Genomic DNA, 25,985 nt, shown 5'->3' on the forward strand with positions numbered 1-25,985 from the left:
GCTTAAGGTTTGTCTTTTTGCTCTGCCCTCAGGAATAACTCTTGGTAGGCTCAGAAGACCGTATGTGGTGCTGGAGATCAAACCTCATCAGGACCTGTACTATCTCCCTAGTCCAACTGTGTAATATTTTAAGCCTATATCCACAGTCCTATTTAACTTCTAACGTGTTCATTAATTTAACTGTGATAATGAGCTCAAAATATATACTTAAATCACATTATATAATTGTGGGTGGTAGGGAAGCAGAGTTGTGCAGTGTCTCCCAAGTTGTGGTCAGGAGGCCCGGGGCCCTGCCTGATCATTCTTGACCACCCAGGCCGGCAGTTCAATATCAACAGAATTGCAATTGCTCATGCCCTGTTATGCTGGGAATTACCCAGGTTACACTCAGAGTGCTCAGACTATACCTAGTAACAATCTAAGGCAGTGTATTCACATGAGATGAGAGAAAACCTATGTATGCCATCTGCAAAACATGTGCCATAATTCCTGTATTTATTATCTCTCCAACTCTACATTACTTTAATAAATATGATTGTGTTGTCTTTAGACCTCAAAATTTTTAACTAGCTAATGCTAATTATGATTATATAATTTTAGACATATATACTTACACATAAAATTGAATATAAATACTTAAATAATTTTGATATGTTTTGGAGTCAACTCATATTATTGATATTAGAGCATGAATTAAATTCATATTATAAATCTAGTCACATTATTTATTGTAAACTTAATTTGTTTGGTTTGGGGTCACACCTGGAAATTCTCAGGATTTCTACTGGCTCTGCTCTCAAGAACTACTCCTGGTGTACTCAGGAGACCATATAGGATACCAGCGTTCAAACGTGGGTCAGCCACTTGCAATGCAAGTGCCCTGTCCACTTTGCAAGTATATAGTAAACATTGACTCATAAATGAAAAGAAATAGTGAAAAAAAAGGTTATTCCATTTAGTCAAAATAGAATAAAGCTTCCATTTTTGCTTATGATTCATTTATTATTACTTATTTCACCTTCAGCTTTGAAATACTGATGAGAGACAAATAAAAACACTTATCTTTTAATTATTCAAAAATGTTTGTAGTTAACAAATGAACCTGAATTTGGTTCTATTCAACTAGAGAAATACAAAAATTGATTGGGTTATCATCTAGTAGTACCTGTACTTGAGAGGTAAACTACTCTTGATACCTATTATCTCTTCATTTATTTCTTCTAAGTAAAAAAAATTTATTTATGTAATTGTGCAACTAATGATCTCCTTCCAGAGTTATTCAGATAGGTAAGGATAATTAATGTCATAATCACCTCCAATCTACCCTGATGACTATTTTATTTTTAAAAAGTTGATGTCGGTGCTGGAGAGATAGCATGTAGGTAGGGCATTTGCCTTGCCTGCAGAAGGACGGTAGTTCGAATCCTGACATCCCATATGGTTTCCCGAGCCCACAAGGAGCGATTTCTGAGTGTAGAGCCAGGAGTAACCCCTGAGCGCTTCTGGATGTGACCCAAAAACAAACAAACAAAAAAAAAAAAACAAAAGTTGATGTCATGTTCCAGAGAGATGGTACAGTGGGTATGATTCACATGACCAACCCAAACTCGGTCCCTGGCATTACACGTGGTCCTCTGAGCCTGCCAAGGATGATTCCTGAGTAAAGTGCCAGGAGTAACTCTTGAGCCTTTCTGGGTATGGCCCTAAAACAACATAAAATGTTTACTCTGTGGGCCAGAGTCATAGTACAGCAGGTAGGACACTTGCCTTGCAAGAGACCAATGCCAAGTTCCATTCTTGGCACCAGTTATGGACCCCCCAGGCACCTGAGTAGTAAGCCCATAGCATAACCAAGAGTATATCCTAAGAACCATCAGTTGTGATCCCAAAACAAACTAATATTTATTCTGATACTTTAAATTTTTGCTTTTAGTATATATCTTGCTAAACAAATGAAAATATATCTATATCAATTTATACAATAAACAGCACAAGGAAAGACATTAATTAAATTCTAAGTTAATTCTAAATCTTGTTTTGTTTGATTCATTTAATGTAAACAAAAGTAGTATATAATATATTCTTCTCAGTGGCGAATAATAAAGATCATTTCACTTCTCCTATATTCATTATTTAGAAAAGGCTTTAAATAGAATAAAATATAGTTACAACATCAAAGACAACATTCAAAGAAAAAATACTTGCAACAAACCATACCTAGTAATAAGAACCGCATTATCGTGGTGGGCAATCCCATTTTCTGGAATGGTGTTTCCATCACTTTGGTGAGAGAGAATGGACTTCTGCCATTTACAGAAGCTATCGAGGGACTTGTCTGCATGGTGGTTTATCTCCAAGTTTGGCTGCAATACAACATGCATACCAGGAATGTTCCAAACAAATTACTAAGGTCAGTTGTTAAAACTTTTGAAGTCTAAAGTGGAACTATAATTGGAATCAGTGATTTCTAGGAAAAAACTCTTGCCAATCTTTAACTCTGTAATGGCTGACCTAGAGTTAGTTTATTTTATTACTGAACAACCTTACCAATTCTACTTATCATCTCTAGTTCTAGTTAATATGAACATGTGATTATCACCATATAAAACCAACCAAAACCACCATTATAAGGTTTTCTTGTAAATATTCATCTTTATACTAAAACGTATAAGCTAATATACATATTAACTTTAGAAGTATATACTACTATAAACTATGTAAAATTTGTCTAAAATTAAAGTCTTAGAACCAAAAATCATATTCAACTATAACTTCCTTTAGAAGATAGTAATAAAATAATTACAGTATATGACATTGAAATTGATAATAAATTCTGATTTATAAAACTATCTCTTACCTGGTCTTCTGTGAGAACAATTAAGCGGGCCACTATAATATTCACAACGTTTCCTAGGCTGGAATCACGGTAAAGTTTGGCAACCTGACCTCCAGAAAATAAGAAAAGACACAAAGTCAGACAAAAATCATAGGGCAATTCTTTGATATATTTTTAAATAGGGTAAACCAGTTTTCATAAATGTAATTACTATGTATATAAAATGGTATTTTAAATCCCAAATCCTCATAAATCTACCCTCAAGATGTTTCAGTGAGAGGTTCATGTCTTCCTCAAAAATATTTTCTCCTACAGATCAATTAGAGGGTGAGCTAAAGTTTCAATTATCAAAAGCTATTTAAGCAAGATTTTAATATAACCCATTGTAAGAAGATCCTATCATATGAAGATGGATAGTAAGCCTTAAATCTAACCAATTATTTCTCATTTTATATAACTAAAACAACTTTTTTTTCTGTGCTATCAGGGATGGAACCCCTCACATTTGTAAGACTTGTAAATCACTACTAGGCCACATTGCTGGCCCTAGATGCATCAATCATTAAAGTCATCATTTCACAATAAAAGTCCATGACCTTTATCAAAGAACAACTATCAAGTAAAGTATTATGTAGAGGGATCAAACTTACAATATTCATCACACTCAAAATGTAATGTTCAATGTCTTTGCGGCCATGGTAGCCCACCATCATTCTGTCTGCCACTACTAATGTCTCCACAAACCGCTCAATGCTTACTGATCTCTTCTGCCTGCTGTAGCTATGGGTGCCGTTAATTGGGAGAGAAGAAGGAAAAGAGGATGAGCCGTTCAGCCACCGAGATTTGCCACTTCTTATGAGGTCTGCAATAGAAATAATTGAGCAGTTCAGATAGGTTCTTTCCTTTATTCATAAAACTTTTATGTAGTCAGGCTTTTCATAAATTTTCTAATTTGAGGGGGCCCACGCTCTGAGGTGCTTCATGTGTTATTTCTGGCTCTGTGCTTAGAAATCTCTTCTGTCAGGTTCGGTTGGACCCTATGGGATGCCCAGGATCAAGTCCAGGTCAGCCATGTTCAAGACAAATGCCTATTTACTGTGCTATTGCTCCAGCCCCCATATTATTATTTTTCAAAGAGAAAGAGATAAAGATATGCAGTAATGAGAAAAAGAAATTTTTGATCATGTGAAAAATTTAAATATCAATCATATTTAGCTAATAAAATTAATCCTATATATAATTAAAGTAATCCTCATTTTTTAAATAGTCATTTTTTAAAAGATCATTTTGTATCATTCCAGTAAATCTCGTTATGGAAAATTCAACTAATTTATATACTACATTTGGCAGAAGAAATGGGTACAATAGTTAAAAATGATCCAGGTTTCCTGAGCCCAAAAGGAATGATCCCTCATCATAGAAAGCCAGAAGTAAGCCCTAAGCACCACAAAATGTGGTCAATAAATAAATAACATATACAAAAATTATATTGGTAAGTAAAAACTTCAAAACACTTAAGAATGAAAATGAAAAAGACCTAGGGAAATGGAAAAACCCTCCATGCTCAGGGATTGGAAGAATCAATATTATCAAAATGACAACCTTACCTAAATTATTATATAGATTCAATGCAATCCTTACTCAAATTCAGACAATGTTCTTTAAGGACTTATAATAGTCAATTATAAAATGTGTGTTAAACCTATAAAAGACCTCAATAGTCAAAACCATACTGAAAAACAACTGGGAGGCATCTCATTACCTAGCTTGAAGCTGTAGTGATTGAAACAGCAAGGTATTGGAACAAAGACAGACCTTCAGACTGATGTGTCAGAATAAAGTATCCAATGACAAACCCCAAGTATATGATTCACTATTTTTTGGCAAAAGAGATGAGAACATAAAATGGAATAGACAATCTTGTCAACAAATGGTATTGGGACAATTAAATAACCATCTGTATGAAAGTAAAACTGGATCCACTTCTCATATCTTACATAAAAGTCAACTCAAAGTGGGTCAAAGGCCTTGAGACCAGATTTGACTCTATAAAGTGCACTGAGGCAAACATAGGCGAAACACTCCAAGACCTAGGTCTCAAAGGAGTCTTCAACAATTTGATACCAATCAAAAATCAAATAAAAAATTAAAATGGAAAAATGGGACTATGTCAAACTAAAAAGATTCTATATGAAAAAAAAACAGGCTAAAATAAAAAGATAGCTGAATGGAAGAAAATATTTTCACTCAACACATCAGATTAAGGGTTGATGTCTAAGATATACAAAGTCCTCACAAAATCTACAGGCACATGAAAAAATGGTCATCATCACTTATCATTAAGGAAATACAAATCAAGATGACAATGAGATATTATCTTACACCAATGAGAATGCACATATCAAAAATACTGGAAAAATCTGAGTTAGTAGGAAAGGAACACTCAACCACTGCTGGTAGGAATGCTGCTTGTCCAACCCCTATAGAAAACAGTATGAAGAGTTTTCAGTAAACTCAAATTTGAGCTGCCATTCAACCTAGCTCTTTCGGGTATCTATCCCCAGGACAGAAAAACATTCATCCAAAAGGATGTATGTGCACCACTATTTTTTGCAGCACTCAGTATAATAGCTAAAAGTTGGAATCTACCTAGATATCCAACCATAGTGGAGTAGAACATGAAGATATATTCATGGAATAGACAATAAAATACTACATAGCTATAAGGAATTATGCAGCTTACTGCAGCATAGATGGAACTGGAAACCGATACATTTATTTAATCATGCTGTTAAAGGAAGACAAAGGATAAATACTTATAAGTTCTATTTAGAATCAGTGATTTAAATGAGGATTGTCTAAAGCACTCTGGCCCCAGGGTATAGTGAGAAGAAAAGAAATTGAGTGTTGAAGTTGAAAGACAGATGTGAGATAAAGGAATTAAAAGGGAGTCAAAAGGATTCAGGTACATTGGTGATGTTAAGGAAGGACAGAACTAAATATTCAAACCAAAGTCCACAACACTAAAATCATGAAACTCAAACTTAAGCAACCAAACTGTAATAGATGCCTGTTATGATGGCAGACTGGGGAAGCTGGGGAGAGTTATGGGATGGACTCTGGGAACTTTGGTGGAGGGAGGTTGACACTGGTCATGGGACTTGTACTGAAAAACTATACACCTATAAGTCTACTATGAATAACTCTGTAAATTACAATGCTTGATAGAAGTAATAAATTTTAAGAAATAAGAGACAGACAGAAATCACTATAAAAATCATTAGTCAAATATTACGGGCAGATAAAAAAGGGGACCAGATCATGATCCTGAGCTGTTAGGAAATAATGAAACTTAAGGTCAGAGAGACAGTACAGCAGCTAAGGTTTTTGCCTTGAATACTGCTGCCAGGGTTTGATCTCAGACTTCCCATATGTTTCCCCAAGACGACCAAGAGAGATCCCTGAGCACAGAGCCTGTAGTAATCCCTGAGAACTGTTGGGCACATACTCATCCCTCTCCCCCCTCAAAAAAATATTGCCCTACCCTGAAGAAACTTAAAGGCAAGAGAAACATCTTCCTTTGAGATGAAAATCCTGAGCTCTTTGGAGTTGGAGTAACTAAGACACCAAACAAATGCAAAAAGTGCCTGGAGATGGATGGGCCACCACAGTAAAGGAGAAATTCTGAGTCTAAAAAGGTCAAAAGAATATGAAAGGATTGAAGCTGAGTGTTAGTATAACACAGCGTAGTGTATTGCCTTACACTTAACCAACCTGGGCTTGATTCTAAATAGGAGCTTGGTATCACAGTTATCTATTGCTGCATTGTAAAAAGCTTCATTCCTTACTGGTTTACAACTTAGCAAGGCCTTTCAGGGGAGTGTGAGAGAGCAATGGATAAGGCCTAACACACAATTCTCTAGGGTCAGGTCCCCCCAACACCCCCCTTGGTCTTGAGAGTCCTGCCAGGAATGATTCCTGACCATAGCCAGGAGTTAACTCTGAGCACTGCCAGATGTAGCCCAAAAACCAATATAGAAGAAGAAGGGGGGCTGGAGAGAGCACAGCAATAGGGTGTTTGCCTTGCAAGCGGCCGACCTAAGATCAACATTGTTTTGAATCCCGGCATCCCATATGGCCCCCATGCCTGCCAGGAGCGATTTCTGAGCACAGAGCCAAGAGTAACCGGTGAGCGCCTCCGGGTGTGGCCCAAAAAACAACAACAAAAATAAAAATTAAAAAAAAAAAAGGAAGAAAGAGAAGAGAAGAGGAGAAGGAGGAGAAGGAAGAGGAAAAGCCACTAAGGGTTAGATCGTTGGCATCCCATACAGTCCCTCACACATTGCCAGAATTAACCCCTGAGTACCACAGTGTGTGATACAAAACAACAAACAAAACAACAAGGAAAAAGAAATGACCATCACAAGTGCAAGGTTTTCTCTGCAACAAAACCCAGATTAACTTTTAGAGTGCAGAGAACTCCAGACCAACACCACTTGGAAAAGCATGCATAAAGCCTCCTCCCAAATGCCATTCTCTATCCCGCCACCCCTCTGGATGACCTAGTGATTATTATTTAATACTATCTCTTTCCCCTCACATTTCTCTAAATATCATTCAATAAAAACTATTTGGCTTCACTAAATATATATGTATATAAGTCAAATTATATATAGGTCAAATCTTTTAGAAGTTGTATAATTAATGTCTTTATTTCTTTTTGTGGGGACACATCATCTTGGGGGTTATTTTTGTTGTTGTTGATGTTCAGGAATGACCCAGGTGGTACTCAGATATGATACTGAGAATTTGAAACAGGGACTGTGAAAAACAGTGAAAATACCTTCATCCCTGTACTATCTCTCTGACACAAGTGTCTTTATTCTTCAAAGTCAAGAGAGAATAAGACAACAGTTTCTTAACTGAAAAGGAAGCTGCTTGGGGCCGGAGAGATAGCATGGAGGTAAGGCGTTTGCCTTTCATGCAGGAGGTCATTGGTTCGAATCCCGGCGCCCCATATGGTCCCCTGTGCCTGCCAGGAGCAATTTCTGAGCCTGGAGCCAGGAATAACCCCTGAGCACTGCCAGGTGTGACCCAAAAACCAAAAACCAAAAAAAAAAAAAAAAAAAGGAAGCTGCTTCCTCTGTGAAGCTTTCCTTACCACAAAAAAGGTCTTCAAGACTTTTGACTACTCTATGACAACTCTTCAAGTCTTATTCAACTTTCTAGATAAACCCATAAGCATAAAAATGCCAACCTAATTTTTTTTCTATCCGATTGACCCTATTGATCTAAGCTATAAACCAGTTTGGGGACTTAAAGTACTTATCTTTATATTTATTATGTGCATGGTAGGGCTACCAGTCTTCATGTCTTATATCTGACTTCATTGGTTTACTTTCCTATAGATTAGGACCCCTGGAGATAGTCCAATAAAGTTTGCCAGCAGCCAATGTTACCCTCACTTAGTTTCCATCAGCCCTATTACAGGGAGTATATCCGTGGAAGTTGGAATGAGACTTCCTGAAGACTCTGGAGAATTAAAAACCTATCTCTATTGAATAGCCTAACAGAGAAAATAAAACAACTTTTTATAAATATACATGTATAATACATTGAGACATATATCTTAAACTAATGAAAATGGTCAGAATACAATGAAACACCTGCACATTGAAGCTATAACTACCATTTGTTTAAAAATAAAAGTAAGGGCTTTTATTTTCCTTTCAAATGAAAAAAAAAATAAAACTCAAGTTTTACACAAACCTATTGTAAGGACTTCTCAAATAGTTTTAAAAATTAATTTACCACTAAGTTGTCACAACTTTTTGTTTGTTTGTTTGGGCCACACTCAGTGACACTCAGGGGTGACTCCTGGCTATGTGCTCAGAAATCACTTCTAGCTAGGGGAACCTTAGGACGCCAGGTGGGGGGGATCAAATCGCCATGTGCAAGGCAAACGTCCTACCGCTGCGCCACCACTCCGGTTCCTAAGTTATGACAACATTTTTTTTTTTTTGGTTTTTGGTTCACACCCAGTAACGCTCAGGGGTTACTCCTGGCTATGTGCTCAGAAGTCGCTCCTGGCTTTGGGAACCATATGGGATGCCCGGGGATCAAACCGTGGTCTGTCCTTGGCTAGTGCTGGCAACGCAGACTCCTTACCTCTAGCGCCATCACGCTGGCCCCAGTTATGACAATTTTTAAGAGGGTTCTAAACATTCTTAGTATTTTTTCCTCTCAAATATCTTTTACTTTCTGTTGTTGTTGTTGTTTTATTGGGGACTACACCTGGCAGTAAGCAAAGCTTTTTCTCCTGGCTCTGTGCTCAGGGGTCATTGCCATTTCCTGCAGAACTATACACAGTTCCTGGGGGTTGAACAAGCAACTTTCCCACTGTACTATATTTCTGAACCTACTGTTTACTTTTCAAAATAATCTGCAAGAAAGAAGAGCAGTAATGCTAAACATTTTCTAATGCCTTGTGTCACTCACCTGAAACCCCACAATGAGAGTGATCAAACAGATACCGCTCCTGAAGGGTAGATTTTTTGTAAATCACATGAGGATGACCATTTTCATAACTGAAATGTTTAGAATCCTCTGTGGTATTCTTTAATGGTTCAATAAAATATTCTTCATCTTCTGTAGCAATAACACCATGCTACAAGAAAAAAGGTGTTAAATGTTAATTCTCATTACCACCAAAAGTAAAAGATAAATTGATAACCAATTAAAATTTAAAAGAGGAGATGGAGTGATGGTATATCTAGTAGGAGAGATAGTTCAATTAGTAGGGCACTTGCCTTGCAAGTGGCAGGTTCAGGGTCCATCCACCGCACCAGTAAAGTCCCCTGTTCATTGCCAGGAGTGATCCCTGAGTGAAGAGCCAGGAGTAAGCCCTGAGTATTACCATTTGTGACCAAAAATAAATAATGAAGGCTAAAATACTACATTTAAATAGGAATGTAATAAATTTTCTGTGTTTTAGTAAAGCAGATAAATATTTGGCATGCTAAGATCTATACTTGTTCAATGACACTTCTGTCTTTTCCAGAGCACAAACTTAACTACATCATCATTTAAGTATAGCTTATAATGGACTTGGGGACTAAAGAAAATGAATACCACCTTCATGGTATGAGGTCCCTGAAAGCCTCCTTTGAAGAACTCCTGGTTCTCTTTCTTCACTCATTGCACTTGAATGTTTTTAGGAGAGAAGAAAGCTGAAGGATTTAGTGAAGATAAAAGACAAAAGGGACATTGGGTCCCTGAGTGGCCATCTATAAAGCTGCCCAATGTAGACACTGACATGATGACAAAACAAATTTCTATTTTGGAAAATAGACTAACATTTTAAGGTTGGCACTATTGAACATATTATAAACTAATATACATACAATGCATCCCTCTCCATTTTGCAGATGAACTAACAGATTCAAAGCTTAATAATTTGTCCAGTATTGGCACCAAAGTGAAAGTACAGCAGGTGGGATCAGAGAGATAGCATGGAGGTAAGGCATTTGCCTTGCATGCAGAAGGTCGGTGGTTCGAATCATGGCATACCATATGGTCCCCTGAGCCTGCCAGGAGCGATTTCGGAGCATAGAGCCAGAAATAACCCCTGAGTGCTACCGGGTGTGACCTAAAAACCAAAACAAACAAACAAACAAAAAAAAAAGGAAGAAAGTACAACAGGTAGGGCAATTGCCTTGCATTATAATGACCCAGATTTGACCCTTGGCATTCTATATTTGGCATTCCCCAAACACTGCCAGAAGTGTACTGCCAGAGAGTAGCCACATGTATGGGGTATGGCTGCCCCCAAAACAAACAAACAAACAAACAAAAACAGAACTTGTCCAGTACCATATAGTAGTGAAGAAGGCTGGAATTCATAAAGCTGTTCTTGTCACAGTATTAGATTGCTTTTCACCTATTTATGTGACCAAGTCTTATTCAGCTAACCCATAGATATTTCCTTTGTTCCCCTAAATTAGCTTCACTCTCCTCTGAGCTTCAAAAGAGTTAATTATTGGTATCATTCTTTTTTTTTTTACTTTATTCCACATTACTTTTGCAATATCTCAAATCTGAAATATAAATTTGGTATAACTTTTCAACTGCATGTTTCATCTTCTGAAGGACACAATTTACTTTCTTAAGGGAAAGGGTTATTTTCACATCAGATCATAGCAATATATCATATATAGTAAGCACACCAAAGAAAGATCTACATATTAAAAGATACATGATAGTAAAATTTATCTGCATCAGATAAAGGAGCTTTCATTCTTGCTAACAATGTGTTTTTCTAAGAATTGGGGACAGCTCTTAATCCAACTAATTTATCCTGTAACATTGGATAAAATACAAACTTCTGGCTGCATTTCCTCAACTAGAAAAATGAAAGGTTTGGTGTAAATTAGTGGTTTTTAAACAGCACTCTGGGGAGCCCTATGTGTTCCATAAAAATGCCCTCAGGGAATAGCCCAGACAACAAAGGGAGACCCTAACTGGCCTGGATTCCCGGTTTTAAGGCATCAGCTGTGTGTTTATTGATCTATATATTGTGTGCAAATAACATTTTATTTGAGAAAAGTTTACCACTTTAAAAGAGTGGTGGGAAGCAAAGGGGAAAAAAATCAAAAAAGTTCTGGTCAAAATAATCTCAAAGATACTTTTGAATCTAAACCACAAGGATTCTGTTTAGGAAAATTTATTTTAAATACCACACACTTGGAAAGAAAGATGACATAATTAGAGCTACTCTAATTTAGTGATGAAGCCAGCAGTCACCTGCTGAAATGAGCTAAGCAATGCAAATAGGAAAATTAAAAATCCCAAACAGCAGCCTTTAGCCACTTCATTTATTTTCTCTATTGTTTTCTTTCCTTTAAAGATAGCATTCCCTATGCTGTCTAGACCAGCCTTTAGGAAAACAATATGGACATTCTTAAAAAAAAAAAAAAACTGAAAATTGGGCCGGGCCAGTGGCGCAAAGGGTAAGGCATCTGCCTTGCCCACACTAGCCTAGGATGGACTACAGTTCAATCCCCCGGCATCTCATATGGTACCCCAAGCCAGGAGCAATTTCTGAGTACATAGCCAGGAATAACCCCTGAGCATCACCGGGTATGCCCCCACCGCAAAAAAAAAAAAAACCTGAAAATTGAGCCAAGATATGATCCAGCTATACTACTCCTAGGGGTATGCCCTAGGAACACAAAAAACACAATACAAAAATGCCTTCTGTACATCTATATTCATTACAACACTATTTAAAATAGCCAGACTCTGGAAACAACCAAGATGCCCTTCAACAGATTAATGATTAAAGAAACTGTGATACATATACACAATGGAATATTATGCAGCCATCAGAGAAATGAAGTCAGGAAATTTTCCAATACATGGATGGACATGGAAACCATTATGCTGAGTGAAATAAATCAGAGGAAGAGAGAGACAGAATAGTCTTACTCGTCTATGGGTTTTAAGAAAATAAAAGACATTATTGTAATATTTCCAGAGACAATAGAGAGGAGGGCTAGAAGAACAAGTTCACATTATAAAGCTCACCACAAAGAATGGTGAGTTCAGTTAGAGAAATAAGTACACTGACAAGTATCATGACATTAGTAATGAGTGAAAGAAATAGAATGCCTGTCTCAAATACTGGCAAGGGGTGAGAGGAGGGAGATGGGGTGCATTGGTGGTGGGAAATTTGCACTGGTGAAAGGGGGTGTTCTTTTTATGACTGAAACTCAACTACAAACATGTTTATAATCATGGTGCTAAATAAAGAATATTATCTTTTAAATTAACATTCCCTAAGTTAAATGCATATGCGTGATAGGAATATCGTAATTTTCCATGAAATAAATATGAATGTCTATGCTTGAAATACTTATCAAGAAGATTAACAATGTGGTAGCAAACTGAAGTAGTTTCCTACAGTAAAAAGGGCACATATAATATCGCCCCCCCCCAAGAAAGTATAGAATGGGATTCTAGAATATTGCAAAGAAAAAGTCAAAAACACTAAAGTTCCTATTATAGTAGAGTGGTTTGGTTTATGTTTGTGTGTTGGGGAAGTAATACCCAGCAGTGCTCAGCGGCTTACTGCTGGCTCAGACAACAGGGATCTCTCTTGAGAACTAGGGGAAAAGTACAGGGTAAACAGTGATGCAAACCTAGATTGGCAGTATGCACAGAAAGTGTAAGACCAGCTGTACTACCATTGCCCTTTATGGTAGGGATGTTAAGAGAAGGACATTGGAAGAGATAGACAGAAACTGGTTATTTCCAGGGTTGTTTCTAAATAATCAGGAGTTGGTAAATAAAATCCTTTCTTAGAAGTATTTGGAATTATTCAGAAAAGAAAACTCATGATGTAGACTCTATATGATGTTGCATACATTACTTTATTTAATAGCAATTACTCTTCAGAGTAAGTATACTAAGTATGTTCCACTTTTAATTTAAGAGCCTAAAATAGAAAAGTGAAGTGACAAGCTCTTTCCACTGGTTTCAAGTCTAGATGTATTTATTATTTATTTATTTATTTATTTATTTTATTATCATTCCCTGTCCTCTGAGTGCTGATTATAACTTAGTTTAGTTATTGGCCAGAATAAGTTTGGAGAGCTGAACACTAAATTCTGTCTCCAATCGTGAAATTTATTATTCTGATAAAAGAATTTGGAAAAAATAATTGATTAGAAAAATAATCACAAACCAATAAAGTAATAGCAGGACTTTGTGCCTAATAGCATAGATATTTTCATATCATCTTAATTCTTTTACAGATTCTTCCAAATAGTTATGAGAAACACCAGTATGAAATTACTATATCAGACACACCAGAGGTTTTTTTTTGGGGGGGGTCACACCCGGCAGCACACAGGGGTTACTCCTGGCTCTACACTCAGAAATCACCCCCGGCAGGCTCGGGGACCATATGGGATGCCGGGATTCAAACCACTGTCCTTCCGCATGCAAGGCCAATGCCCTACCACTGTGCTGTCCCTCCGGCCCCCATAGTTTTTAATGTATAAGATTTTGTTCATTTATTTTGGCAGTGCTGGAGCTGGCCACATGCAAGACAGTGCCTAATTGATGAGGATGTCAAAACTTGGCATCATCACTGGTTTTATCCTGTATCCTTTAAAACATGTCTGGCCCTCTGTTCTCCCTTATTCACACCTGCTCATCTCTTTGATTGCGCTCTAGTCATACTACTCTTCTTGCTCTTCTACATATATTCTCAAATAAGATTTTTGTACCTAGAAATTTCTACTTGGAAATTTTATCATTCAAATGTCAGTGTTCCCTTCTCATTTCCCTTAAGGTCTTTACTAAGTATATGGGAATGGATGAATTTCAGAACATGAGTAAAAGGGCTGGAAATAATAGCATAGCAGGAATGGTGTTTGCCTTGCACATGGCTGACCCAGGTTTGATCCCAGCATCCATATGATCCCATGAGTACTATCAGAGTATTTTCTGAGCATAGAGCCAGGAGTAACCCCTGAGCACCCATTGGGTATGGCCCAAAAGTAAAAACAAGCAAAAAAGAAACAAAAAAATCAACTGTGAACCTACCTAAAATCATTTTTACACTAATAATTTACACTATTCTTTTTTGTTTGTTTGTTTTTGTTTTTGGGTCACAGCCGGCAGTGCTCAGAGGTTACTCCTAGCTCTATGCTCAGAAAATCGCCCCTGGCAGGCACAGGGGACCATATGGGATGCCAGGATTTGAACCACTGTCCTTCTGCATGAAAGGCAAACAACGCCTTACCTTCATGCTATCTCTCCGACCCCAATTTACAATATTATTTTACACTAATTATCTTACACTGATATAATTGTATAATTCAGAGAGATTAAAATATAATTATTTTAAATATGACATGTCTAGATGGCAAAGAGATGGAGTACATGCTTTGCATGATGAAGCATTATGCAACCTGGACCTTCAAGCATAGTAGCCCATGGTTGTTGGATTCTGGTGGCCCCCTAAGCAGGCCAATGCAAGGGTGGAAGAAGGGTTTTCTTCTAGCCTGTAGCCCTGTGAGGCCCATACTCGGGAAAAGGAGGGAAGACTACAAGCTACAGACCACTCACAGGGAAGAATTATCTGGCAATGTCTTCATTTATTGAAGATAGGGACAGGGCTTTTAAGAGGCAAATTTTGGAGGGAACAGAATGTAAGTAATACACCTTTACCTTCTTAGGCATTACAGCAACTAGATGGTATGTGAGACAGTGGTCACAGAGGTACGGGCATCATTTATTTAGATGATATGTAAAGGATAGTGGTTACAATGCTCATGGCATCATTAAATCAGTAGTATGTAAAGATAGCGGGTTATAATAATGCCTTACGGCACTATTAACCTAGATAGTTTGTAAGAACGGTGTGTTTTGACCTGGATGACTTTACTCCTCAGCTCAACCTAAACTCATAAGAGGCAGGGACCACAAGTCTCTGAACAGAGACTTTTTTTTAATTCAAGCCCACCTCACAAAAATCCATTTTTTTCCCCAGCTTCTTTTTACTCCACACATTGTGGCTCTGAGTTCCTCTGGGGTTTAGCACCAACCCATGAGGGCACTGCCAGTTAAGTTATTGCTGGGAGTGGTCCCTGGGCATTTCTAGGGAGGCTCCCACAAAGTATGAATATGTCAGTTGTCATTTTTAAATAAATGAAAAAAATAGGACTAATTAAGTCAATATCATAAATTTTTGAATTAAAAAGAGAGAAATACATAGAAAACAAAGAGAGGAGAGAAGAAATTATAGAAAGGGGTGAACTAGTAAGAGAAACTTATAAAGGAGCTAACTGGATTTTATTTCTCTAATTTGAAGGATGTTCTTTAAATTAGAAGTGCCATTAGAAACAGTATTTAAGGGGCCGGGTAGGTGGCGCTGGAGGTAAGGTGTCTGCCTTGCAAGCGCTAGCCAAGGAAGGACCGCGGTTCGATCCCCCGGCGTCCCATATGGTCCCCCTAAGCCAGGGGCGACTTCTGAGCACATAGCCAGGAGTAACCCCTGAGCGTCAAACGGGTGTGGCCCAAAAACCAAAAAAAAAAAAAAAAAAGAAACAGTATTTTAAAAACCTGAAGTTTACCACATATTTATAAAACTCTTCAAACAGGAAAGATTTAGAGATCATCATATCCTTTTCTGCTGAGAAAAACAATTTTAATAAAAGAGAAAAAGATAATTAGTAGATTTTTATCTACCACCTAAAAAAAAAAAATCAACTTGTGGGCCCGGAGAGATAGCACAGCGGTGTTTGTCCTTGCCAAGCAGCCGAATCCAGGACCAAAGGTGGTTGGTTCGAATCCTCGGTGTCGGCTCACACTCGTCCCATCTCACTGTCGCCTGCCAAGGTGCTATTTCTTGAGCAGACAGCCAGGAGTAACCCCTGAGCACTGCCGGGTGTGACCCAAAAAAAAAAAAAATCAAACTTGAAAAATATAGATATTTTACAACTCTTTTTCTATAGAATAAAATTATGTATAAATTTGATGTTCTATTTTCCTTTTTAAGTTTACCCATACTAAAAGAAAATGATTTTTAAACGCCAGAATTTCACATCCAGCTAGAATTTTTTTTTTTTTTTTTTTTTTTTTTTTTTTTTGTGGGGTTTTTGGGTCACACCCGGCAGTGCTCAGGGGGTTATTCCTGCTCCAGGCTCAGAAATTGCAGTCCTGGCAGGCACGGGGGACCATATGGGATGCCGGGATATTCGAACCGATAACCTCCTGCATGAAAGGCAAACGCCTTACCTCCATGCTATCTCTCCGGCCCCAAGGCGAAGGGGCGCGGCCCCAAAAGCCTACAGCACCCGGTATTCCCAGGCGGTCTCCCATCCAAGTACTAACCAGGCCCGACCCTGCTTAGCTTCCGAGATCAGACGAGATCGGGCGCGTTCAGGGTGGTATGGCCGTAGACCCAGCTAAATTTTTAACCAAACATGAAGGCAACGTAAAGTCACTCTGAAATAAGCAAGGACTCAGAAATTTTACTTGTCAGGCACCTTCTCTGAGGAAATTAATTGAAGATATTCTCCAATAAAAACGAAGATATAAATTCAGAAGAAAAAAAAAAAGATGTAGAACTAACCTAAGAGAAAAGAAACCCCATGGGGCCTGAGCATTAGCACAGTGGTAGGGCATTTGCCTTGCACACTGCTAACCCAGGATGGACATCGGTTCAGTCCTCTGGGGTCCCATATGGTCCCCCTAGCCAGGAGTAATTTCTGAGCACATAGCCAGGAGTAATCCTTGAGCATCACCAGGTGTGCTCCAAGGAAAGATGAAAGAAAGAAAAGAAAGAAAGAAAGAAAGAAAGAAAGAAAGAAAGAAAGAAGAAAGAAAGAAAGAAAGAAAGAAAGAAAGAAAGAAAGAAAGAAAAGAAAGAGAGAAAGAAGAAAGAAAGAAAGAAAGAAAGAAAGAAAGAAAGAAAGAAAGAAAGAGAGAGAGAGAAAGAAAGGAAGGAAGAAAGAAAGAGAGAAAGAAGAAAGAAAGAAAGAAAGAAAGAAAGAAAGAAAGAAAGAATGAGAGAGAGAAAGAAAGGAAGGAAGAAAGAAAGAGAGAAAGAAGAAAGAAAGAAAGAGAGAGAGAGAAAGAAAGAGAGAGAAAGAAAGAAAGAAGAAAGAAAGAAAGAAAAAAGAAAGAAGAAAGAAAGAAAGAAAGAAAGAAAGAAAGAAGAAAGAAAGAAAGAAGAAAGAAAGAAAGAAAGAAAGAAGAAAGAAAGAAAGAAAGAAAGAAAGAAAAGAAAGAAAGAAAGAAGAAGAAAGAAAGAAAGAAATAAAGAAGAAAAGAAAGAAAGAAAGAAAGAAAGAAAGAAAGAAAGAAAGAAGAAAGAAAGAAAGAAAGAGAGAGAGAAAGAAAGAAAGAAAGAGAGAAAGAAAGAAAGAAGAAAGAAGAAAGAAAGAAAGAGAGAAGAAAGAAAGAGAGAAGAGAGAGAGAAAGAAAGAAAGAAAGAAAGAAAGAAAGAGAGAAAGAAGAGAGAGAGAGAAAAGAAAGAGAGAAGAGAAAGAAAGAAAGAGAGAAAGAAAAGAAAGAAGAAAGAAAGAAAGGAAAGAAAAGAAAGAAAGAAAGAAAGAAAGAAAGAAAGAAAGAAAGAAAGAAAGAAAGAAGAAAGAAGAAAGAAGGAAGGAAGGAAGAAAGAAAGAAAGAAAGAAAGAAAGAAAGAAAGAAAGAAAGAAAGAAAGAAAGAAAGAGAGAGAGAGAGAGAGAAAGAAAGAGAGAAAGAAAGAAAGAGAGAAAGAAAGAAAGAAAGAAAGAAAGAAAGAAAGAAAGAAAGAGAGAGAGAAAGAGAGAGGGAGAAAGAAAGAAAGAGAGAGAAAAGAAAGAAAGAAAGAAAGAAAGAAAGAAAGAAAGAAAGAAAGAAAGAAAGAAAGAAAGAAAGAAAGAAAGAAAGAAAGAAAGAAGAAAGAAGGAAGGAAGAAAGAAAGAAAGAAAGAAAGAAAGAAAGAAAGAAAGAAAGAAAGAAAGAAAGAAAGAAAGAAAGAAAGAAAGAAAGAGAGAGAGAGAAAAAAAGAGAGAGAGAAAGAAAGAAAGAAAGAAAGAGAGAAAGAAAGAAAGAAAGAGAGAGAGAGAGAGAGAGAAAAAAAGAGAGAGAGAAAGAAAGAAAGAAAGAAAGAAAGAAAGAAAGAAAGAAGAAAGAAGGAAGGAAGAAAGAAAGAGAAAAAGAAAGAAAGAAGAAAGAAGGGAGAAAGAAAGAAGAAAGAAGGAAGGAAGGAAGAAGAAAGAAAGAAAGAAAGAAAAGAAAGAAAGAAAGAAAGAAAGAAAGAAAGAAAGAAAGAAAGAAAGAAAGAAAGAAAGAGAAAGAAAGAAGAAGAAAGAAAGAAAGAAAGAAAGAAAGAAAGAAAGAAAGAAAGAAAGAAAGAAAGAAAGAAAGAAAGAAAGAAAGAAAGAAAGAAAGAAAGAAAGAAAGAAAGAAAGAAAGAAAAAGATAAGGAAGGAAGGAAGGAAGGAAGGAAGGAAGGAAGGAAGGAAGGAAGGAAGGAAGGAAGGAAGGAAGGAAGGAAGGAAGGAAGGAAGAGAAGAAAGAAAAAGAAACCCCAAGATGAGATGTGCAGTTGCTCAAGAAATTAGAAGGAGAAAAAATGGATGGTATCAAGAACAGACAGTCGTGTGTCCATTTGGTGGAAACAAAAAATGATCAGACTTGAACACAAAATCCAAAGTCAATGACTACAGAAATGATACCCAATCTACATCAAGCTGTACATGGAGTGAACAGTTGCACTAGCATTAGAGGGGTTAAAGGAGGGGTAAAAGAGATGCATGCTAGAAACAGGAGTAGAGGGAGAACAACACTGGTGGTGGGAATGTCCCTCATTCATTACTACTATGTGCCTTAAATATTACTGTGAAAGATTTGTAATTCACTTTGCCCACAATAAAAAAAAAAGTAGACTCCAATGTAAAATGCCTCCAAAGAAGAATGAAATAAAAACCAAGTAATGGGTAATAAAGAATTAGAAAATAATAGTCCTTGGTAGAAAAAAATACTTTCAGTAGGAAAAATAAATAAAAGTAATAAGAAGTTCTGGGGCAAGAGAGATAGCATGGAGGTATGGCATTTGCCTTGCATGCAGAAGGTCAGTGGTTCGAATCCCAGCATCCCATGTGGTCCCCTGAGCCTGCCAGGAGCGATTTCTGAGCATAGAACCAGGCATAACCCCAGAGTGCTTCTGGGTGTGACCCAAACAACAACAACAACAAAAACAACAACAAGTAATAAGAAATTCTAAAACATAAGACCAGAAAGATAACACAGGAGTAAAGGCACTTGCACTCTACCAACCGGTTCAATACTAGGCACCATATATGAACCCTTTCACACTGGCAGGAATAATTCCTGAGCACAGAATCAGAAGTAAAACCCAGAGCAACAACCTGGTGTAGGCCCAAAAACCCAAAAGAAGAAAGAGTAAAGTCAGAGCAATAAACCTACATTAAAAAAAGGTCCAAATATAAAACAAACTAAAATATGACATTATAGGTCTCTGAGGTGGGGCGGGGTGGGGAAAAATATGACACGATTTTAAATAGACAGACTATACATTGGTAAGGCTCATTGACCACACCTTAATCAAGTAATCAAAATCAGTTAACACTGAATCTGCATTTTTAATAGAAAGCAAAGATAAAAGGTATTAACAAATAGAAAGAAAATAAGGCAACGTCATTAAGGATGAAAAAGGTGACCATAAGCTAGCTTCTTAATTATATAAAGGTTTCTATTTCCATTTTAACCTTTTTCTTGTTTTTGACTCAAGAAATACCTTTCACTTTATCATAAGGAGTTATTATATGCATAATCCTTATTGCTTCTTTTCAAAATTAAATTACTTTCACTATTTCAGAGAAATATTTTCTAAAAATCAACTATACATCTTAAACTTCTATTTTTTACATTTACTTTCTAAAAACCACTCTTTCCATGCCCAATCTAGCAGTTCACTGCATTCCTTCACAAAGTCACCTGTACCTTCCTCTAAAGGAAAACCTTCATCATCATCAGTTACCCACACCGAGTTGTCTTAAATTGTCTTAAATAAGATTGTCTTAAATTGTCTTAAATAAATTGTCTTAAATAAGATTTAATAAATCCCCAAAGCACTATAAGAGCTCAATCTCCAGCACTACACATTGTCTTCTAAGCCTGCCAGGAATGATCCCTGAACCCAGAGCCAGGAGTAAACCTAGAACATAGCCATGTGTGGTCCCCAAAAACAAACGAACAAAAATAAATAGATATATTATTTAAATATCAAAATGTTTATACTCTTTACATATAAATATGCATTAATATATGCATTAGCCTGATTAGAGTAAAAGCAGTAGAAAAGCATGCTTTTTTTCTGCAACCATTACTATGTGCAAACCTTAGCTCTGTATTACCAGGTTAAAATGGATGCAAATCACTGCCATGTACCCTATAATCTTTCATATATTTTAAAGAAAAAAAAGCTTATTATAGATATTTGGATAAATGGGGGGAACAACAGTTTCATAAAGGAATATAGATATAAAGATTTTATTTAAAAAAAAAATAGGCCCGAGAGCTGGCTCTAAGGACTAGTGTACATGCTTTGCATGTGGTAGTATCAGCTGTGATACGTAGCACCAAGGGAAGAGTAAATGAATCTGACCGGAGTCTATAGTTAATCCCATGACAATATACTCCAAGGGTCGAGAAACCCATATCTCTTAGGCCAAGTGAATTCCTTTTCGAATGACCCCAATATTTACTGTGCCATTGCAGGAGGGAAAAAAAGGCAAAAAAGCACAAAACATTTTTTATTTTTTCTATATATATTATTTTTTTAAATACTCATTTTTTTATTATTTTTTTTATTTTTATTTACCTATCTACTTCTTGTCGATTTCCTTGTTTTGGTGTGGTTATTGAAGTTATTGCTCCCATTTACATTTATGTTTTTTCCTTCTTTTCTTTTCTTTCTTTATATGCCCTGCCATGTTTTTTATCTCAAGACCATGGCTTTTGTGATACTTATCGTTGTTATTGTTGGAGTGCTCACTGGATATTTGACACTTCTTTTTGTACTGTTGGGGTGTTACACCTTATTTTTCTCCTTCGTCTCTCAAACCGATGATGAGAGCCTCTAGAAGGATCCCGCCCATTTTTGGCGTATTAGACTTTTACCCCAGTTTATTACTTTTCTCTTCTTCAAACAAAGCCACATAACTTGAACTATCTAGTTCTGCCTCCCAGTTAGAGGGGGAAATAAGGGAGGCATCAAGACCAAACAGGTGCAAGACTACTAAGTAGTAAACTAGGTACAGAGGGGACCACATTTTCTAGCAGCCCCAGGAGTGAGGGAGGAGGATTTGGGAAGTAGGACGAAAACGGAGGTGTAGGGAGGACAAATCGGTGATGAGAATCCCCCTGATTTTATGTAAATATGTACTTAAAATATTATTGTCAACAATATTTAAGCCACTATGTTCAAAATAAAAATTATATTTAAAAAAATATCTATTGCAACTTTAAAAAAACAAACAAACAAATCACATAACTAGGATCAAGGAAGGAAATAACTCAAAGGAATTTCTGAGCAGACAGCCAGGAGTAACCCCTGAGCACTGCTGGGTGTGGCCCAAAAACCAAAAAAAATAAAAATAAAAATAAAAAGTCAAAATTATAAAAGAAACATGAGGTCTCATTTCTTCTTTTACTAAAATATAAAGCTTTTAATTCTGCACTAACTTAAAAAAATCAATGCAAGGATTATAAAAAAATTATCAAAATCTAAGGCAGCAAAATAGTTTAAACTTAGGATATTACTTCTACTTAAATATTTATATATTTATATTATCTATATATTTATTTATTATATATTTATATATAAATAATATAAAACATTAAACATTAAATTAATGTTTATATATGAATATAAATATATACATATTTTATAAATATAATATATAAATATCTATATATTATATGTTTAGATATAAATAAATATAGATTTATGAAATATTTTAAAAAGAAGTATTTATGAAAATATGAATATTATGAATATACATATATAAATTATATAAAATAATTAAATATACAGACTATAAATTTATGAATTATATATGTATATATTTATAATCTGTGGAAAGGTATTTTTATTTCTCCATACAAAACAAAATGAGAACATTTACTTACCAACCCAATACAGTTGCTTAAAGCCACTCTAGTTGTACTACGTTGATCTTGCAAGTATCCCGTGTAATGACAGTTGTCTAAAAAATCATGTTTCCATTTGGGTCCATCTTTCCCCCAATATTCTACTGTAAAATGTTTGGATACAAAATCTGTGTTTAGAGTCAAGTTTAGGTGAAAGTGCTTGCCATAGGCTGAAAGTTTAAAAAATAACTTAGGTACTGTTTGCTGCGGATCGATAGGGTCCATACTTCGTCTTCTCCTGGAGTGTTTATCATTTTTCACAGTAAAGCTGAGAAAAGCTCCATTTTGATCAACTCTTATTGGAATAGTTAGCTGGTAATGTTCTAGATAAGTCAGGAACTCCTCTTTGTTATCACAAGGTAGAGTGTCCAGGAAAAAAAAAAAAGGAAGGAAAGAGAAATTAACAAAATAAAGAAGTAACAGTATAAAAGACAATATTGATTAAAACTATCATTATATGTGTGATGTGGGCCAAAAATGTTATGTTAAACAAAAATTCAAGAGTAAAGATTTAAAAAGCAAAAAAATAATTAAATTATATTTTATGACTGAAACCCAACTACGATCATGTTTGTAATCAAATTGTATAGACATTAATAAAGAAAAAAACGTTAAAAAATTCTAATTTATTTCCTGAATATCATATCATTAAAATTAGTTTAAAAGATTTATAACTTTAAGTTTTAGAAGTCCAATGTGCTATCCATTCTGCTACAGAGCCAGGTTATAACTTTGATTTTTTTGTTTGTTTGTTTGTTTGTTTGTTTTTGAGTCACACCTGGCAATGAATGTTTAGTGCTTACTCCTGGCTCTATGCTCAGAAATCGCTCCTGGCAGGCTCGGGGGACCATATGGGATGCCGGGATTCAAACTACCATCCTTCTGAATGCAAGGCAAATACCCTACCTTCATGTTAACTCTCCAGCCCCTATAACTTTAATTTTTAAAACATGGATTCTAAAAAAAAAATTCCTCAAAATATATTTTTAATTTTAATTTAATTTAATTTAAATATATTATAATTTTATATTTTAATAATGTAGTAAAAATAAATTAAAAAAAGGGGAATTTCACTTCATGGGCCAGAGATATAGTAGAGTGAATGAGGCACTTGCCTTGCAGACTGTTGACCAGGGTGCAATTCCTTCATATTATCCCCCAAAGAACTATCAGGAGTGATCCCTGAGTAAAGAGCCAGGAGTTAACACCAAGCACTAAACCACCCAAATAGTTTATTTATTTTACTTCTCTTTTGGGGCCACACCCGGTGACTCTCAAGAGTTATTTCTGGCTATGTGCTCAGAAATTGCTCCTGGCTTGGAGGATCATATGGGATGCTGGGGATCGAACCCAGGTCTGTCTTGGGTCAGTCATATGCAAGGCAAACATCCTACTGCTGTGCTATTGCTTCAGCCCCTGTTTTACTTCTCTTAAGGTGAAATAAACTATAAAGTATAAAATTTTTATACTAAATGCTATGGCTTTTTGATCTACTTTGAGAGTCACATTATCTTTTATACATATGCATTAATCTATAATATCTCAATAAGGCCCATCAACACCTAAAAAAAGTTGTTAATAAACATGTATGGAAGACAGAATCAAAAATCATCCCTTTTAATAATAAGAAGAATTGAACTAGTTATACATAAATTTTCATTTTTGGAAGCACTGAAGAAATAACAGAGCAAAGCAAGTGGGCACTTTCCTTGTACACTTCTGACCCAGTTTGATTCCCAGCATCTCAAAGCATTCCCAGCAGTGAACCCTCAGCAAAAAGACAAACACAGCAACAACAACAAAAAAACAACAAGCCCTGAGGCTGCCAGATGTGGCCCCCAAAATAAGCAGAGCATAATGGTATGCATTCCCATATCTTTGTTAAGATCTATGATTAAAATTCAAGTACATAAACTTAAAAACTATAGGAAGGGCTAACCAAAAGGCTAACCAGGCTAGTCAGGCTTTCAATCCTTAAGTAAAAGAAATTTTAAATTTGAAAAAGCAAAAACTTTTATCAGAGTTTAGACTAGGGGCTGGAAGGAAAGAAAAAAAAAAGAGTTTAGACAAGTAGGATCTTGTCTAGTCATCTGGTTTATCTTTTACAATATGAATCTTTGGATTCTTTTTGAACATGACCTTGCCTTTAAACACTGACAAAGAATCAATTTGTAAAGTTCAGGATTCAGATAAAGAGGCCTGATCTATCATTTTCAAAGAAAGAATAATCCACTAGCTGTTAGAAGGGAAGTTAAACAGACTCCTCAAAGCTTTTAATATGGGGCCGGAGAGACAGCATGGAGGTAAGGCATTTTTGTCTTTCATGCAGAAGATCATTGGTTTGAATCCCAGCAACCCATATGGTCCCCAGAGCCTGCCAGGAGCAATTTCTGAGCATGGAGCCAGGAGTAACCCCTGAGTGCTGCCACGTGTGACCCCCCCCCCCCAAAAAAAAAAGCTTTTAATATAAAACTGGTACTAAATTGATACAATGCCTTTTCTAGCACTTCATATTATCAATGAAAGTGTTCACTCAAACTAAATATTCAGTATTATCTTGTCAGATTAGCAGCAATATTTTTTGTCAATTTCATAAGTAGGCCTCCTACCTTGAGAACTGTATGAAAGTCTGTGGTCACTACGAAATTCCGATGAAGCCATGATGAGGCTCAAAATCCAGGTCAACGTCTTCCACAAAATTTCCATAATTTAGAAAAACGGGTAATCTTTTGAGAGGGCTACCTATGAGCTAGAGAGTCAATACCATACCAAAATCGCAGCATAACAATTTTATTTCTTTAAAACTTTTTGCAAATTATTTATTAGATGTTCCACTGTATAACAAGTACTTTTTTCCAACATCTCATACTTTCTTCTATAACTGGATTCATTTTCTCAGTTCAAAATGTAAAAAAAAAATAAAAAAAAAAAGGTAAAATTCTCATAAGGAAAGCATTAGGCTGATTAGCAACTAAAGCATGGCCACTTTTTAACCTAGAAAAACAAACAAAAAAATTTAAGTTAACTGAGAAATATACTGAATGGACAGATCTATACACTGCAAAATGCTTGCCAAAAAACATATACTACAAAATAACTTAATATAGTCAAATTAGACCATTGTTGTTCTTTATAGGCTAAATAAACATCACAAAACTAAACAGAATTAGAAAACTAAATGGTGGGCAGAATAATGTCAGTTTCTTAATAATTGAAAGGGGAATTTACAAAGGAATCATAAAACTTACTTTCTTAAACCTTGGGGATAACAATGTGTGGGTATAGTGACTGTCATCCTTTTGATAAAATAAAAACAGACTGGCTTCACAAGGAAAGTTAATTTTATGTAAACATTACACAGACACATTTATCCCATTTCTTAACATAATGTTTAACACACTCATACCCAGATAT

At 36.1% G+C, this 25,985-nt stretch overlaps 1 protein-coding gene and 1 non-coding gene across 2 annotated transcripts in view; both read right to left on the reverse strand.

Moving 5' to 3' along the window:
* The window catches only part of ADAMTS6 (ADAM metallopeptidase with thrombospondin type 1 motif 6), a 267,510-nt gene extending 242,186 nt beyond the window's left edge, over positions 1-25,324 (reverse strand). Inside the window, 6 exon segments of the mRNA XM_049768834.1 lie at positions 2,218-2,363; positions 2,858-2,941; positions 3,487-3,698; positions 9,335-9,503; positions 22,551-22,915; positions 25,181-25,324. Of these exon segments, the coding sequence (XP_049624791.1) occupies positions 2,218-2,363; positions 2,858-2,941; positions 3,487-3,698; positions 9,335-9,503; positions 22,551-22,915; positions 25,181-25,277 (1,073 nt within the window). The 5' untranslated portion in view covers positions 25,278-25,324.
* LOC126002120 (5S ribosomal RNA) lies at positions 16,690-16,808 on the reverse strand. The gene has a single exon (XR_007492896.1). It is a non-coding gene; the product is annotated as a 5S ribosomal RNA (ribosomal RNA).
* Positions 25,325-25,985: the final 661 nt, after the last annotated feature.

Source organism: Suncus etruscus, chromosome 2, assembly GCF_024139225.1.
Source record: "Suncus etruscus isolate mSunEtr1 chromosome 2, mSunEtr1.pri.cur, whole genome shotgun sequence".
Lineage (NCBI taxonomy): Eukaryota > Metazoa > Chordata > Mammalia > Eulipotyphla > Soricidae > Suncus > Suncus etruscus.